The sequence below is a fragment of the Barbus barbus genome (genome assembly GCF_936440315.1).
Source record: "Barbus barbus genome assembly, chromosome: 27".
NCBI lineage: Eukaryota > Metazoa > Chordata > Actinopteri > Cypriniformes > Cyprinidae > Barbus > Barbus barbus.
The window spans coordinates 6,800,955-6,817,696 of NC_136755.1; the positions used below are offsets into that span (position 1 = coordinate 6,800,955).

A 16,742-nucleotide genomic window follows, 5' to 3' on the forward strand; every position below is an offset into this window, starting at 1 on the left:
GCATCCCTAACGTGTTGGATAACTGTCCTAAGATACCCAACCCCATGCAGGCAGACCGAGATGCAGATGGTGTGGGAGACGCGTGTGACAGCTGTCCTGAGGTCAACGATCCATTGCAGGTTATACAAAGAGAACTATTTAATGCTAAAGGGAAGGGAAGGGAAAAGGACAAAGGTCCATCATTCAGGCTGAGATGGCTAAAAAAGGCAGAAAGAGATACATGCTGAGATAGTGGGGTCATCAGGTTGGAATGATGTAAAACTCTTATCATCTGTTTAGAAGTCATAGTAGAATAAGCTTTTATGATAGTGCCCAGTGAGGTTGTGTATATTGAGAAGAGCAGAGGTCCAAGCACTGAACCCTGTGGCACCCCACATTGTCACATGAAGTACAAGTTCCACAACATATCTACTTAAGCAAACTTTGATCATATTTCTCAAAATATGAAGACTCAAGACAAATCATTCATGATTGACCCATCACTAGTTCAGAAATGTTTGATTTTATAACTACAGATACAGTAGCTCATGTTAGGGTTAACTGCTGTTTTTCAGCTAACAAGTGGTGAGAACTTGAATGACATCAGGTTAAATGTACCAATAACAACATTTCTTCCATAATTTATTATTATTAAAAGGCACATAAATGATAAATAAAATAAAGTTGATTGGATTTTGAACAAGTAGTGGCACTTGAGTCAGTGAAGGCAAAGGGACAGATACTCCAACCACCCTGCTTTTCAAATATGAATTCAATGATTCATTTCCATATTTTGATGTTTTTGCAGTCAGATATGGACAACGATTTGGTGGGAGATGTATGTGATACAAACAAGGACATGTAAGTACTTGTGTAAATTAATACTTATTTTACCCAAGAACAGGTATAATGATTTTTACTGTTCTCAAAGTGCTATACTTGATTTAAGTTAGTTTCCTTTTGGTGTATGTCAGTTTCAATGTTCTTTTTGCAGTGAGATTCATTACTCTGCAAAGTCCGCTTGTCATTCATTCTTTAAAGCTTTAGTGAAAATGATTCTCTGTGTGTAGGGATGGTGATGGATATCAGGACACGCGGGATAACTGCCCTGAAGTACCCAACAGTTCTCAGCTGGACTCAGATAATGATGGCATCGGGGACGAGTGTGATGATGATGATGACAATGATGGGATCCCAGATATCCTTCCTCCCGGCCCAGATAACTGCAGACTTGTTCCCAACCCCAGTCAAAAAGATACTGATGGTCTGATTTATTAATTCTGCGTTTTGGAAAAGCATACTTGCATACTGCTAAAAGTAATATCTCTGACTTCTGCAGTTAATTAAGTTTGACTGGAGTTAACACACAAAATTTGATTAAAACAAATGACGCCGTTTTATTTCTGAGATGATATCTGGACCATTAATAATGTGTGCTTTTTTTTGCAGACTTTTTTCTTTTAAAAAAAAAGAGTATCCCGTAACCAGTATACAATTATTATTTTTCAAAGGCACATTACATCTGGCACATATATATTTACTGTCTTACTGATCCAATCTAGAAATTAACATGTTTGTTTCATACCTTCTCTCCCATAGCTAATGGGGTTGGTGACATGTGTGAGACAGACTTTGACAATGATAAGGTGACTGACTTGTTGGATGCGTGCCCTGAAAGTGCAGAGGTCACTATGACAGATTTCAGGGCATTTCAGACAGTCATTCTCGACCCGGAAGGAGATGCTCAGATTGACCCCAACTGGGTGGTACTGAATAAGGTGATCATTATATTATTGTTTCCTTTATCATTTTGGGCATTTCTTTTATCAGCTAGTCTCTGAGCTTATACTATACTGTTGTGCACATTGTAGACAAAGTCTGTGAAGTATTATAAAACAGCTTTGGTGTTTTTTTTAGGGAATGGAGATTGTGCAGACCATGAACAGTGACCCTGGTTTGGCTGTGGGTACGTACGTAAACACATTTTCATAGAGACTCCATAAAATCTAAATTGGCATTTGTGATTTTTACATTTATTTCACTTCCAACAGGTTGATATACACATCTCTGTGTCTCAACGGCTGTATTAACCTCTTTATTCTTTATTTAGGCTACACAGCATTTAATGGTGTTGATTTTGAGGGAACAATCCATGTGAACACGGCTACTGATGATGATTACGTGGGATTCATCTTTGGCTATCAGGACTCTTCCAGCTTCTATGTGGTGATGTGGAAACAGACAGAACAGACATATTGGCAGAATTTACCTCTCAAAGCCTCAGCTCAGCCTGGACTACAGCTTAAGGTGAAAGGACATTAAACATTTTTAAAATATGTAATCGAACTATGCACATGATTTGCAGTGCAATCTCAATTAAATGTGAATAGGCTACTTGCTGAGAAAATTGTGGCATATATTGTGGCAGATAAAGCATTGAATTGGGGAAATGTCAAAGTTGTTGCATTTTTAAGAATGTGAGACAGGAATGTGGAGAAAAAGAGAGCAAAATGGGATTGGGACATAGTATATTTAAAATGTAATTTATGATGCAAAACTGAATTTTCAGCATAATTTCTCCAGTCTTCAGTGTCACTTGATCCATCAGAAATCATTCTAATATGCTGATTTGCTGCTCAAGACAATTTCTTATTATTAGTATCAGTGTTGAAACCAGTTGTGTGCTGCTTCATATTTTTGTGGAAACCATGATAAAAAAATAAAAAAATGGGGGGGGGGGGGTTCTTTGATGTACTGGAAAGTTTAAAATATTTTAAAATCTTAACTGTGATTTTATCAATTTATTCAGCATCCTTGATGAACGAAAGCATTAATTCCCCTTTTAAATAAATCTTGCTGACCATAAACTTTTAAAAGTATAGAATAAAAAGTAGAATATACATGTAGATATTCATGTTTAAAAGTTTAACTAACATCACCCAGTCTCTCTTTTTACCTCACTCTTCCAGGCAGTGAAGTCTCGTACAGGTCCTGGTGAGTATCTGCGTAATGCCCTGTGGCACACAGGAGACACACCAGGGGAAGTTACTTTGCTCTGGAAGGACCCAAGGAATGTGGGTTGGAAGGACCGAATGTCCTATCGCTGGCACCTCACTCACCGCCCACAGGTGGGCTACATACGGTGAGAGCTAATCTAACATTAATCTTTAAGAGATACACAAAACAAGTACTGTATATCTGCAGAAAGGTTTTGTAGAGTTTGACTGGATTCTCTATACCTACGGTATAGATTAAGATTGTATGAAGGTACATCACTGGTGGCAGATTCAGGAGTCCTGATAGACACAACTATGAGAGGAGGGCGGCTGGGGGTCTTCTGCTTCTCTCAAGAGAATGTCATATGGTCTAATCTCAGCTATAGATGCAATGGTAAGTAGCATGATTTGGGATGCATTCTGAGTATTTGAGGGTCATTTTGACAGTTGTTTGAACACGCAGCTCAATACAATGTTTGAGTCTCACTTTTTGTATATTGCACAGATTCTATTCCAGATGACTTTATGCTGTACCAGAAGCAGATGAATGTGAGGACATAAGCATCCCCTCATCTCAAGAAGCTATGTGTGTTTATGTATATCTGTGTGTTCAGAGAGGTAGATAACGATTGAAATTAGTTTTTTATATTTTGAATTTCTGAGGAGTATCAAAATGATACACTACACAGCACAAGTTTGCATTGTGCACCATCATGAGTATTATGGTGTTGTATAAGAAAAATGTTTTACTCTACTATTTGGGTGAGAATCAACAAACCCTAAAATATAAAGCTAATGGGATAAATGTTCTGAAGATTTAAAAGCAATTAATATGGTTGTAAAATAATACAGGCAATAAAAATGACTAAATAAGTTGACTGTGAATTTGACGGCTTGCAAATATGTTAATAAAGAAGTGTTCATAGACATTTGTCCATGACAAATGTGCACAGTCGTGTTGTCTTGATTCAGCGATTTGAGCAATTTTCTCATGGTTTTCCCATCCCTTTCTTCATAAAGCCTCTTTCATCCAAAGAGACTGTGATTGTGAGGTTATTTTGTTCATTTCAGTACCATGGACAGTGCTCTACTACATATTTGCCACAGTGTGGCACAAAAATTTACTGAAGAAAATAAATAAGGGTGTTTAGAAAAATGCATAACCGGTGTATTCGTGTGATTTAGCCCAGACATAAACCATTTGGTGGTTAAAAATGGTGTGAGATTAGGAGCCACAGCAGTATAAGCAAGACGAGAGAACGCCAGCAACAAATGAAAGAATTCACAGATCTATAATGTGTTATACTTATACCATATACAGAACCTGTTAAGCTCCTGTATGGTTCTTCAGTGGTTCTTTGGGGTGATTAAGGTGCTATATAGCACCACTGCCATACAAGGAACCTGTTAAGCCCATTTAAAGGTTCTTTATGAGCCAAGGAACCATTGTTGGTGCTGTTTAGCACCATTTTTGTTGAAGAAATACAATGCAATGTGGCACTACTTATGGTTCTACATAGCACCATTTGACAAAGGTGCTGTACAGCACCTTTAAAGATATGGTGCTATACAGCACCAAAAGTGGTTCCCCTATGATTATGAGCCAAGAACCACTTTTAGTGCTATATAGCTTCTTTTTTTTTTTTTTTTTAAAGAGTGTAGATGCTGTCACAAAATGTCATATCTGAATGTTTTTGCTTTTAACCCATACATTGTGCAGTGCAAAGGATAAAATCAACGATTTTGTATTAAATTATCGCAGCGGTTGAATGAGGTCATGCTATGATATTGGGTCAAGAGGAACATTTTTGCTCCAACTAGTCTATTTGAACATTACTATTTTACAACTAGGTTGCCGTTTGACTGAGATCACATGGTTTCATGGGTCTGATGTCACTGAGACAGGATCCCAGAGAAAAAATAATAAGGTTAATGTTAGGGACAATAATGTTTCCTATTTCTGATTATGTATGTACGTATGGCTATGATGAAATACAAATTCAACAAAAAGTGGGAGAGCACGTTTTGGCTATTTTCAGACTGTCATCTAAATGTTTCAAATAAATAAGCATCTCTAGGTTGTCAATCTATTCAATCCTAGCATTCAAAAAATGATTTTTTTTTATTACTTATGTGTTTCCTATTATTATATTATTCCGAGGCATTACAATAGCATGGTTATCAATACACATACTACAGTGGACTTGGTGATAAAATGTAATTTGAATATCTTCTCTTATTCATGCTCTTTCACTTTTGGTCAAACAGCAAGGGCCAAAAACAGCAGAACAAAAAATGAAATTTCAAACAGAGGGGAACCTGTAATATGACCTGAAACTTCAGATTTTTAGGAACATAAACTACAATGTTTTCTCAAACAGTTTCAATAATAAAAGGCCATGCTATATGATGTTAGCTGTAATTTCTCTCATTCTGTGGAGCAGAGAAAGCAATGCCTGCTACCAGCCAGTTCAAATCCAAGTCAGTCTATAGATGTTTAGACTTTCTGGCATTTGACCACTAGAGGGCAGCGTACAACTGAATGCAAAATACTGCACCGCAGAAAACAACAAATCTTTCTGAGCTTGTTTGCTACTCTTCTGATTTCAGCGTGTCTGTGAAATCGAAAAAGTCTGTCAATATTTATATCCACCATCAGGGGCGCCGCTGTGGTTTCCGGGGCCCCTGAACATAATTGACTGGCATCTAACAATGCTTAACAGTTAATCTTAAAAATAAAGCATAAACATAAACCCAAATAGGAAATAAAACAGTTATTAAACAAGCACTATTCTGTCCTAAACTCCTGAAATATTGGTGTCTCGCGCAATTTGGGAAAGAAATCAATCAAATCTGTATGTGTGTGAAAATATTCAGACATAACCCCCTTTGTAATCATTCACATTTTCATTAGTAACTGTAATTAAATTACACATTTTTTTCTCAGTAACAGACTACAGTCACATTTATTTTGTAATTAAATTACGTAACTCCGTCACATGTAACTAGTTACTTCCAACACTGGTTGTTAGCAAATACTTTTAGGTTTGAAGTACACAAGAAGTGCATATTTAATGCAATTTTTCACAAAAGCTGTATTGTTTAAAATATAGAGATTGCATGCAAGCTTGAAGCTTCACTTATGTTTTTTTCTCCCTTCCATCCTGTCCTTCCATCACCATCAGGAGGTGAAATTTAGCATGAAATTCGTCCATGGACCAAAAAGACAGGAGAGAGTCTGATTTATTCACAGCCCCTTTATCATTGCAAACTGCACATTTAATGCATTTTCAGTGTTAAACACACAAATATTCATTTCTATGTGTTGATCCCCAGGTCCCTTATTACACCGAAGGGAAGCATGTGTGCTGTCACCACACAGAATTACTGCTTTGCTAAATGAAGAAAATGTCCAAACACATCACTCTTATACCCGGCACGAGTTGCCAAGCCTCCAAATCACTCTTTTCTTGTTGCATTTGCTGAGCAGTTTTGTAATAAATACAGTTCTTGTGCCAGTGTGATCACATTAACTCCATCTTGCAGTATTATTACAAGTGCTCACCAAGGCAGCATTTATTTGATCAAAAATACAATATTCAAAAGAATTTTTCAAGAAAATGCTGAATTTTCAGCAGCATTACTCCAGTCTTCAGTGTCACGTGATCCTTCAGAAATCATTTGAATGCTGGTTTGCTGCTCAAGAAACATTTCTTATTATTATTATAGGCTACTTGTGTTGATGTGTGTACAGAGCTGGTGCATGCAGTGAATAGGATGATATTAGAGGTACGTCACATGTCTTGAGGAGGAGCTTCAGCTGAACACAGTGTGATGTGTAGCACAGAGGACCAGAGCGCAAACTCCTCTTGCTGTCAGCACACCGGCTGGAGCCTCGCGCACAAACGCTTATGTGTTCAAGTGCGTCTGTGCATAGCCTACTAGTTTTGACGGGTTTTCTTTAACTAGCCCAAACATGCTCGGACTTCATTAGCTGTTTGTTCAAAGTGCATAAAGCGGACCATGAGATATGGAACTGCATTGCCATGAAAGTTTGATTTGGTGTAATCCTCCCGTTCGCATGAGGACAGTTAACGAGCAGCATTTCTGGATAATGGACGTATTTAAACAGGAACGACATCAAGGACTTTGTTTGTAACTCGAGCAGACACAGAGAAGTGATCCGCTGTTAAACACAGAGAAGTGGATGCGCTTCAGTGAAGTCTTGTTGTTTTCTCGTAAAGGAAGGGTTTAATGCAAACATTAATGCAGTGAGCGCGTTTGTGTGTGATGTGCGGGACGAACAGGTGAGCAAAACACTCCCCTCATGGGAAACGACCATGGTAACCTAAAGAGTAGCTACAGTCATTCTAACAACAATAAGTTCAAATGGAATCTCATTTAATATACCTGCATACTTGATTTTTGTTGTTAGAAAAGTTGTCACTGCAATAAAACTGGCTATACTGCACAAAACCAGTCATAAGAGTCCATTTTTTTGACATTGAGATTAATACATAATCTGAAAGATGAATAAATAAGATTTCAATTGATGTATGCTATGGTTTGTTAAAATATGATAATATTTGGCCGAGATACAGCTATTTGAAAATCTGGAATCTGAGGGTGCAAAAACCAAAAAAAATGACAATAATGATAAAATCACCTTTAAAGTTCTTAGCAATGCATATTACTGATCAAAAATTAAGTTTTGATATATTTACTGTAGGAAATTGACAAAATATCTTCATGGAACATGATCTTTACTTAATATCCTAATGATTTTTGCCATTAAAGAAAAATGGATAATTTTGACCCATACAATGTATTGTTGGCTAGCGAATTAAGACTGGTTTTGTGCTCCAGGGTCACATTTGATATTAGACACCACTATCAAGAAAGATTTTTTAAAAAGACAGAAAAAGTCTGACTCTGTTTAATACTGTTACTGTAATAAAATAGCATATCCAAATACATGCAGCTCTACATTATTATCAGATTAGGCCTGTAATGTGCAATATATGAACAATGTAAAATAAATGTGTGTGTGTAGCGCAAAAAAAAATGCTGTTGTACAGTTTTAATGATACATGTTTTATTAGTGGTTCTGATGACCCTCTAGTCCAAGTTGAATAGGTCAGATTTTGCCCTGTTCTTTCAAGAGACTCATTAGTTGGTATTATGAATAAAATAATCAGATTTCCTCAAAATGAGTACAGCACTAATGTATGGAAAAATTCTGAGACCACTTGTGAAAATGCTTCTATTTTTTATAATTGTGACCCTGGACCACAAAACCAGTCATAAGGGTAAAAAATAAAAAATAAAAAAAGAATAAGCTTTCCATTGACGCATGGTTTGTTATGATAGGACAATATTTGGCTATTTGAAAATCTGGAATCTTGAGGGTGCAAAAAAAATCTAAATATTGAGAAAATCGCCTTTAAAGTCGCCCAAATGACGTTCTTAGCAATGCATATTACTAATCAAAAAATAAGTTCTGATATGTTTATGGTAGGAATTTTACAAAATATCTTCATGGAACATGATCTTTACTTAACCTGTTAACCCGCATCGGCCCGTGGGCGGGCCGGAAGGGCGTGGTCGGGCGTGGTCGGACTTTTTATTACCTTTGTTTTAGAACAATATTCAATCAATTATCATTAACTATATATCATTTGAAAGCTAAAACACTCAAGATTAACGATGTGAGCTTGTTTTTGAAATCAATACACCAGAGAGGAAAGGGTTAACAGAAATGCTGAAAGACCGGCCATTTAAAATGAACAAAGCGAACCGCAGTACTCACGTTTGATCGCCAATAGCGCTGGTCAGCTCAGACTATTCCAAGACACACCAGCATACATTTCAAGAGAAGGGTCCACTCTTCAAAATGCATCCACTTTTTAATCCAAAACAACGAAAAAATAGGGGAAAACACGATAGATCCTCCTTTGTTTACATAAGCGATTCGAGTTATAGTTATCGATAGCGTCCATTTTCCAATAAATATCGATTATAATTCGTATTCCAGCTTTGAAACGCCATCTATTTCCAGCAGAATCGTCTCTTCCGAGTAAGAATAGCCCTCCCTCGTCTCTCTCCTTCAATCGCAGGAGCTGTTATAACCCGGGACAGTAAGCGCGTCCGTGAATGGGTCAGCGAGGTGTCAATCCGGACACATCACAATAGGGGTGTTTGAACCCAGCCAATGCCTCGCCAGCACAGTTTTGATGGATGGAAGTGTTAGCCAACCACAAGGACGTTTACAGTGATTGACAGTTTGAATAGTTTACGTAAGATTGTTTAGAGAATAGCTCGGCGTATTGTCCGTGTGTTTTCGTGCGCTCTCGGGTTACGCATGAAGCGTACACATAATGGCGTCGCAGCGCTACACAGACTGGCTATCAGCGAACAGATGTTGTCCAAAGCTCACATCTGAATCTCTCCATCGTGGATCTTCGACTTGAGAAGTGTTTCTGTGGCGTTTGGTGGTGTTTTGGAGGACGTGGGGAGAAAAATGGCTAATTTAGTAGCCGAATACGCGCTGAGATCGCTGGGAAGCGTGGATAGCATTAGCACGTAAGTGTCTCCACCCTCCTCTTGAATGTTTATGTGTCTTTATCATGTATTTGCAGCTTTTGTTTCATGTTAGCTGTTTTAGATTCTAAAAATGACAACGGAGAGGGATAATATGAGGGGATTACATGAGTTTTGTTCGTGTGGGTGGGTGGGTGTGTTTGTTTGTGGGTATGTCCCGGTTATTGTGTGTGTGTGCGTGCGCGCGTGTGTGTGTGTGTGTACAAAATGTAAACAGTGTTGCAAGTTTGATTTGTTTTGCTTACACACTTTCTCACTCTTTTTCTCTCACTCTTCCCTGTCTTTTCAGAGGTCTGGTGAATCCAGATGGTCAGAAAAAAAACCATTTTAGTGGCTGCTAGAGCGTCTTCCTCCACTGTAAATACTGTAAATAGTTTTTTTTTTTTATTATTTAGTAATATTAGTAATAGTAATCTATTACTATATTAGTAAAATAGTAATATTCATAATATTCACCATATAAAATAAATAAAAAATACAAATGTTGTAAAAACAATGTATTTTGCATGTTTTGTGTTTTCACTAGTTCAAAAATGATCAAATCTGTTTTGGTTCACTGTTTTCATTATTGGAATTGTTCAGAATAAAGACTGTTTAGTTATGTTCAAATTCTGAAATAGTTTTGTGTTTTTTTGTGGTTTCATTGGTAGAGCAGTTCTGAATTGATATACATATGTAGTATGCAGTGTCTTATGGAGTCTCTAAATAGCATTTTTGAAAGGATTCCTAGACTTTTCTTGAAATAAAATATCCAAATGACTTTTCCAAAGCTTTTCTTGAAATGAAATACCATAAAGATGTACTTTCTGTAAGTCTTTACCTATAAAAAATTTATTATTTCATATTTTATTTCAGGAAATATTTAGGCGTTTTTTTTCAAAAATGCCATTTGTAGACTAACCAAATGACTAAATGAGTCAGCACTACAAATGCTGTTCAGAAATAGTTTTTTATTGTGTGTTTTGGTGGGCAGAGCAGTTCTGAATTGATATACATATATGTATTATGTAGTTTTGACTCATTTGGACATTTGTTTACAAAGTGTCTATTTGGGGTCTCCAAATGGCTTTTTTGAAAGGACGCCTAGATTTTTTTTAAATAAAAGCTTACAGAAACTACATTTTTGGGAGTATCATCCTCAAATTTGAATCAAAACATGGTCAGATGTTCAGCTTTATCTTTATGGTGTTTTCAGGCCTTTGGCATGAAAGTCTCATCCATTTTTCCCTTAGTGAGCTTCATTAAAACATATCGCGAGTCAATTTCATGTATATTTTACCTTGTTTTACTCTATTGCTATACTAATTTTGAGTTATTATGACTCTAGAGTAACAAAGGATCAAGTGTCTAGTTTCAAACAACACCAGATTTTTAAATATAGACCTTAGGGTTCAAGAGCTACAGACATTTTTATTTGGTTATATCGTTTTTTACAAAATGCTCAAAAATAGGGGCGCAGGGTAACAGGTTAATATCCTAATGTTTTTTGGCATTAAAGAAAAATCATTAATTTTGACCCACACAATGCATTTTTGGCTATTGCTACAAATATACCTGTGCTGCTTATGACAGTTTTTTTAAGCAATTTTCATTAACAGTTATACAATTTCAGTGAGAACATTCATAGTATTTAGCTTATGACTCTCGTGTTGTTCCAAACCGTATGACTTTCTTCTGTGGAGAAATTTTAGTAATGTGCAGTTTATGCTTTTTTAAAATGCATTTATAATGAATGTGGACTCCCAGGATTTCAAGATTGAAAACTGACACAAAAGCACCATAAACATCTAGTAGCAAACATTAATAAATCTAGTTTATATACAACTTCTTAAAAAAAAAAAAAAAAGCAATTTGAACTGATCGAAATTTAAGTCATTATATAATGATAATATTCACCTCCAATGAGCTGTAACTGCTACGACTGGATCAGTGAGTCATCAGTTGGATTTGTGAACAAATCATTCAGACCAGAACTGATCATTGAATTCGTTGATTTATTGAATGAACAGTCTCAAGAGTGATTCCTTCACAACTCAAATATTACTTCACCTTAAACTGTTATAAAAACACTGAGGAGATCAAGGGCAAGTATCAAGAATTACATTTCTTTACGATTCTAAATGTTTAAATTTAAACACAAATTGAAATCTTTATCACATAAAACTACTGCATGACTAGAAGTCTCAGAATATAATATGTTGTATGGATCACTTTTTGCAAACCTTTATATTTCTATGAATATTTTTTAATTGTATGCACCAGTACATAATTTTTCTTTTTCAGTGTTCCACAGATAAAAAGAAAGGTTTGAAACAACATGAGGTAGAATAAATGACGACTTTAGTAACACTTTACAATAAGCTTCCATTCGTTAACATTAGGTAACTGCGTTAGTGAACATGAACTAAAAATGAAAAATACTTCTAAAGCATTTATTAATTTTAGTTATTGTTCATTTCAAAATGTACTGCTTTGTTAAAATCAAAAGTTTTATCTGTTAATATTATTTAATGGACCTAAACTAAGATTAACTAATAGAAAACTGACTTATTTGATGAGTTACAGAGAGAAACAGCGGAAAATCTTTAATATATTTGTCATTATTTTACATGTTGATAATTACAAGTAACTTGCATCTTTGACAAAAAGAATAAAGTGAGTAGGTTCATATATTTGTCTTGTCAACAAAATAGTTCTAAAAGAAGCTAAATGAATTACTGAATGAATAAATAAATAAAAAAGGTTGAGAACCAGCACTGTATAATTATAAAGGAACACGACCAATATAAATGTTGCAAAAACAGTTTTAATTGTTAGTTAATTTGTGTTATCAAAAAAATGCATGTCAGAGGCTTTTCTCTTTATTTCTATGAATTTACATTTATTAACTGTCATTTATAGTCGTCATTTATTTATTATTATGCTCTACATATAATCTTCTCAGGAACTCATCCATGCCCCTCATCAGCACAGTCTTGACCTTCCAGATTTCGAACAGTGAGGCACAAGCACTTTATTTCTGAGCCACATCAACCCACACAGCTGGTGTCTTCAGCACCTCAGTGGACTCATGGGTGCCATACTGTCCCTCTCCCCGGGGCCTCGAAAACCTGGTTATTATGATGACCGGCCTGGTTCTCTAAGCCATTACCCGAGCCTGAGCAGGCGCTCGCTGAACACTCAAAAGGACCACAGCCTCAAACGCGGCCACTCCATCTTCCTCCCCGCTCTCACCTGGAAACGCCTGGTGGCCTCCACCAAGAAGCGTGGCGAGTCCAAAAAAGCCTATCCTGGAGGTCAAGGGGCCGTCGGGGCTCCTCTCAACAACAATATCATCTACCAGAAGGATCCAGTCTTGCACCTCAACCGTGAAAATGTGAAGAAGTCTCTCTCCTGCGCCAACCTCACTAGCTATGATGGTCCAGCGGGTCTGGGCCTGGGCGTAGGGCTGGGTGTGGGATACAACAAACCGCAACAGATTTCCTCTGTAAAGACGATCGCGCCCAAATGCGCCTCCTCGCCCAAGCGCGTGATCGTCCAGGCCTCGACTAGCGAGCTGCTCCGCTGCCTGGGCGAGTTTCTGTGTGGCCGCTGCTATCGGCTCAAGCACCTTTCCCCCGCCGATCCAGTCTTGTGGCTCCGCGCTGTGGACCGCTCACTCTTGCTCCAGGGCTGGCAGGACCAGGCCTTTGTGACACCAGCCAACGTGGTGTTTGTGTACATGCTGTGCCGCGATGTGGTGGATGGCGACTTGGTGTCTTCAGAGCATGAGCTCCAAGCAATTCTCCTAACCTGCCTATACCTGTCGTACTCCTACATGGGGAACGAGATCTCGTACCCACTCAAGCCCTTCCTGGTGGAGGCGGCTAAAGAGGCATTCTGGGACCGTTGTCTGGCCATTATCAACATCACCAGTGCCAAGATGCTGGCCATCAATGCAGACCCGCATTTCTTCACGCAGGTCTTCGCCGATTTGAAGAGCGAAGGAGGATGCGCTTTGCAGGACTATGCTAGAGTTCTGGATCGATGAAAAGAGGACGAGGCGGATTGTCTCTGCAAATGTGACACCGTCAACATCTCGCACCTTCATTCCATCATTCTGGCCCCCCCCATATGCCTTGTCACTTAACATTATGAGTCTTGTTTCTACTGACTATTCTTCAAGAAACCGAAGAAACGTATTCCTGCTGATAAGACCAGCTTAGACCTGTGAGAATATCCAGGTGTATGTTGGTTTGGTGCTGGTCTAACTGTTGAACTACACAGTCTTTTTGGTGGTTATAGTTAAGATTCATGCTGATGAGCATCTGTGATGGTCTTTTCAGCATGAGAAGAAAGTATAGTGAGCTTCTGGATTCAGAAACAGCACAAAAATAACATACGCTCTTAAAAATGTTCTTTATTGGCAGTAATGGTTCCTTGAAGAACCTTTAACATTCATGGAATCTTTCCATTCCTCAAAAGGTTATTTATTGTAAAGTAAGGTTCTTTAGATTTTTTAAATGTTCTTCATACTAAAGAATAATGTTTCTGTAAAGAATACTGTTTGCTGAAAGGAACCAAAAATGGTTCTTCTATGTATGGGGTATCCATTCCTGCTCCTGGAGGGCAGAGTTTAGCTCCAACACACTTGCCTGGAAGTTTTTAGTTAGTCTGAAGACCTTGATTAGCTGTTTCAGGTCTGTTTATTTAGGGTTGGAGATAAATTAGGTCTAAACTAAACTAAGCCCTCCATGAACAGATTTGGATCTATAGGTTTGCTGCAAAAAACTCTTTTGGAACCTTTTTTAAGAGTATATAGTGGCTAATTAAAGTTCTACAGATTTCAAAATGTTCTTCATACTAAGAATTTTTTTTTTTTTAAGCTGTTTACTAAAACGTTCTTTGTTGAACCCTTGGTTGAACCCAAAGTGAATTTTCTATAGCGTCACGACACAACCCCACTTTATGGAAGCTTTATTTTAAAAAAAATTCAAAGTGGGCATTCCCAACTTTTTTCTTTCTCATTCAGTTCACCTAAAATTCATCTTAAAAATTAAATATAGTCATAATTTAGGGATGAACATCAAAAGGAAGGGAGAACTTGTCCTTCTGCAAAGAAGTTTAGCTGTTACCTTGTTGTCAACCCACTGTTTTTCAAAATTAGTTACGATTCCTTTACTAAACATTTCAGTTCCTCTGCCTTTTTGACATCTAGTCTGAGAGAAACTGCAACAGAAACCATCCAACAAAGAGCATTTTAGTGGGAGTGCATGTGTGTGATGGGCAGCAAACAGTGAGCGTCAACAGCTGTTGGTTATCGTGTTGTCCTTCCTTTATTTCATGTGCTGGACGTTGGGGCACCAGCTGCAATGGCATTAACAAGATTAACAGATTAGTGTCTCACACACACACACACACACACACACACACACAGACACACACACACACACACACACACACACACACACACACACAAACAAACAAGAGTCCTCAATGCTTCTGCTTGCTCTATAGGTTGAATGGCTAATCCATGTAGGCCATATATACTTGTATATGCTCTGTTTTGCATATCTTGTTGTCTTTAAAGCAATAGAGTGTCATTGAAATTATGTGTCAAATTTGAACAAGTCTATAAGAATGCATCTTTTTCCTTTAGAGTGCGAAGGAAATGAACAAAGAGGCCTGATTCTCTGAATGCTCTCAGATCACTGTTGTTTACATGTGTTACTCAGTCATATTTGACATAAATGTCATGTTAATGTCCCTTAAAGTCAGTCAAAATGACCTTTCCTAAAACACACACCTGGTCTTATTGTGCACGATTCATCAGCGCACATTGTGCCCAAGTTTGTAGTATGTAATCGTCCATCAAAACCTGCTCCGCCTCTTGCAAAAATGATAAAGCGAGTAATAGATAAAACACGCATACTGACAGTCACGGATGCACATGCAGATACAAAAGATGCCCTCTTCTCTGGGTCAGGGTTTCAGGTGTCAGCGCTCAGACAGAAGAGCAGGGACAGCAGCATGTGGCACAGCAAGCACTCGTTAATCTTATTGTGGTGTTTTAAGGCAGGGCAATGGGCGCCATACTCCAGCTCCCCCACAAAAGCCGACTTTAAACGCATACTTCAGCCCACACATGCTCTCGTATAGGAGCACACATGCTCGCTCAAACGATCTGTAACCACTACACATACATTTTCAAGCTAGTTGCGAATGCACTGATACGCACGTGCATATGCATGCACCTTCTCCCACACGCTGAAGCGATAATCCGCTTTTGATCCTTGCAAGCAATTTGGTAGAGTGAGATGAAAATTCCACAATAACAAAATGCCATTCAGATCAGACGAGATTTCTCTTGCTGAAACGAGCAGGAAAGGCACATCTTGTGTTTTGACTGTGCGATACGCAGATGTTTCATAACAAACACAGGAAAACAGAACTGTGAACTTTAAACAAGTACTTGCCTAATAGTGTTTTATAAAATAATTGTGAGGGATTGAAGGAAAAACCAAGGTTTCACTTGTTTTAAAAGCATGTACCCTCGTGAAAAAGAAGTGTGTTTAACTGTATTGAATGTGCACATGTAGTGTACTTCAAATCTTAAAAGTATGTTTTTTAACATACTTAATATAAAAATGCCACTTAAGTGTACTTAAACAGACAACACTTTCATGACTGTTTCCTCTAATACACTTAAGTATATGTTTAAAAGTTCGCTTTAGTAATGTCAAATTAGAAGTTTTAATCATGCTTAATAATCTTTTGTTGTGTTTTGTGTGTCGAAGTACACATATTTTGGTGTTTAACTAACATACTAAAGCACATGGAAAGTACTTCATTATAAAGTCTGCTATTCAATATTACATTTAAAGTTAATATATTTTAAATGTACTAAATTGCAACTTCATCATTACAAATGTGTAAATTACAAATATATTTAAATTCTTGTCAGTATAATTTGCATTATGGTTAGTGTAAATTTACTGCAAAATGTGCTGACAAGCATTTATGAAACTCGTATTTAAATATATATATATATATATATATATATATATATATATTTATATATAGAAAACAAAAAATAAATATTGATGATTCACTCTGTCTATTTTTCCCCAATCAAACGCTCTCTATAATGAGAAAGTCCCTGCTAAAACCACATGCTTCTGACTAGCA

At 37.3% G+C, this 16,742-nt stretch overlaps 2 protein-coding genes across 3 annotated transcripts in view; both read left to right on the forward strand.

Annotated features, from left to right (window-relative positions):
• LOC306847662 (thrombospondin-3b-like) overlaps positions 1-4,007 on the forward strand; it is a gene marked incomplete at its 5' end in the record, with an annotated part of 37,788 nt that extends 33,781 nt beyond the window's left edge. For both annotated transcript variants that reach the window (XM_079381741.1, XM_079381740.1), the window contains 9 exons: positions 1-119; positions 788-840; positions 1,050-1,243; positions 1,579-1,757; positions 1,897-1,945; positions 2,090-2,286; positions 2,949-3,121; positions 3,230-3,369; positions 3,481-4,007. In XM_079381741.1, coding sequence (XP_079237867.1) covers positions 1-119; positions 788-840; positions 1,050-1,243; positions 1,579-1,757; positions 1,897-1,945; positions 2,090-2,286; positions 2,949-3,121; positions 3,230-3,369; positions 3,481-3,536 — 1,160 coding nt within the window. In that variant the 3' untranslated portion in view covers positions 3,537-4,007. The remainder of the gene's footprint in view (positions 120-787; positions 841-1,049; positions 1,244-1,578; positions 1,758-1,896; positions 1,946-2,089; positions 2,287-2,948; positions 3,122-3,229; positions 3,370-3,480) is intronic.
• Positions 4,008-6,828: 2,821 nt separating this feature from the next.
• On the forward strand, positions 6,829-14,402 carry LOC306846799 (cyclin-dependent kinase 5 activator 1-like). The gene is made up of 2 exons (XM_079380419.1): positions 6,829-7,282; positions 12,520-14,402. The coding sequence occupies exon 2, from the start codon at positions 12,646-12,648 to the stop codon at positions 13,603-13,605; it is 960 nt and encodes a 319-aa protein (XP_079236545.1). The 5' UTR covers positions 6,829-7,282; positions 12,520-12,645; the 3' UTR covers positions 13,606-14,402.
• Positions 14,403-16,742: the final 2,340 nt, after the last annotated feature.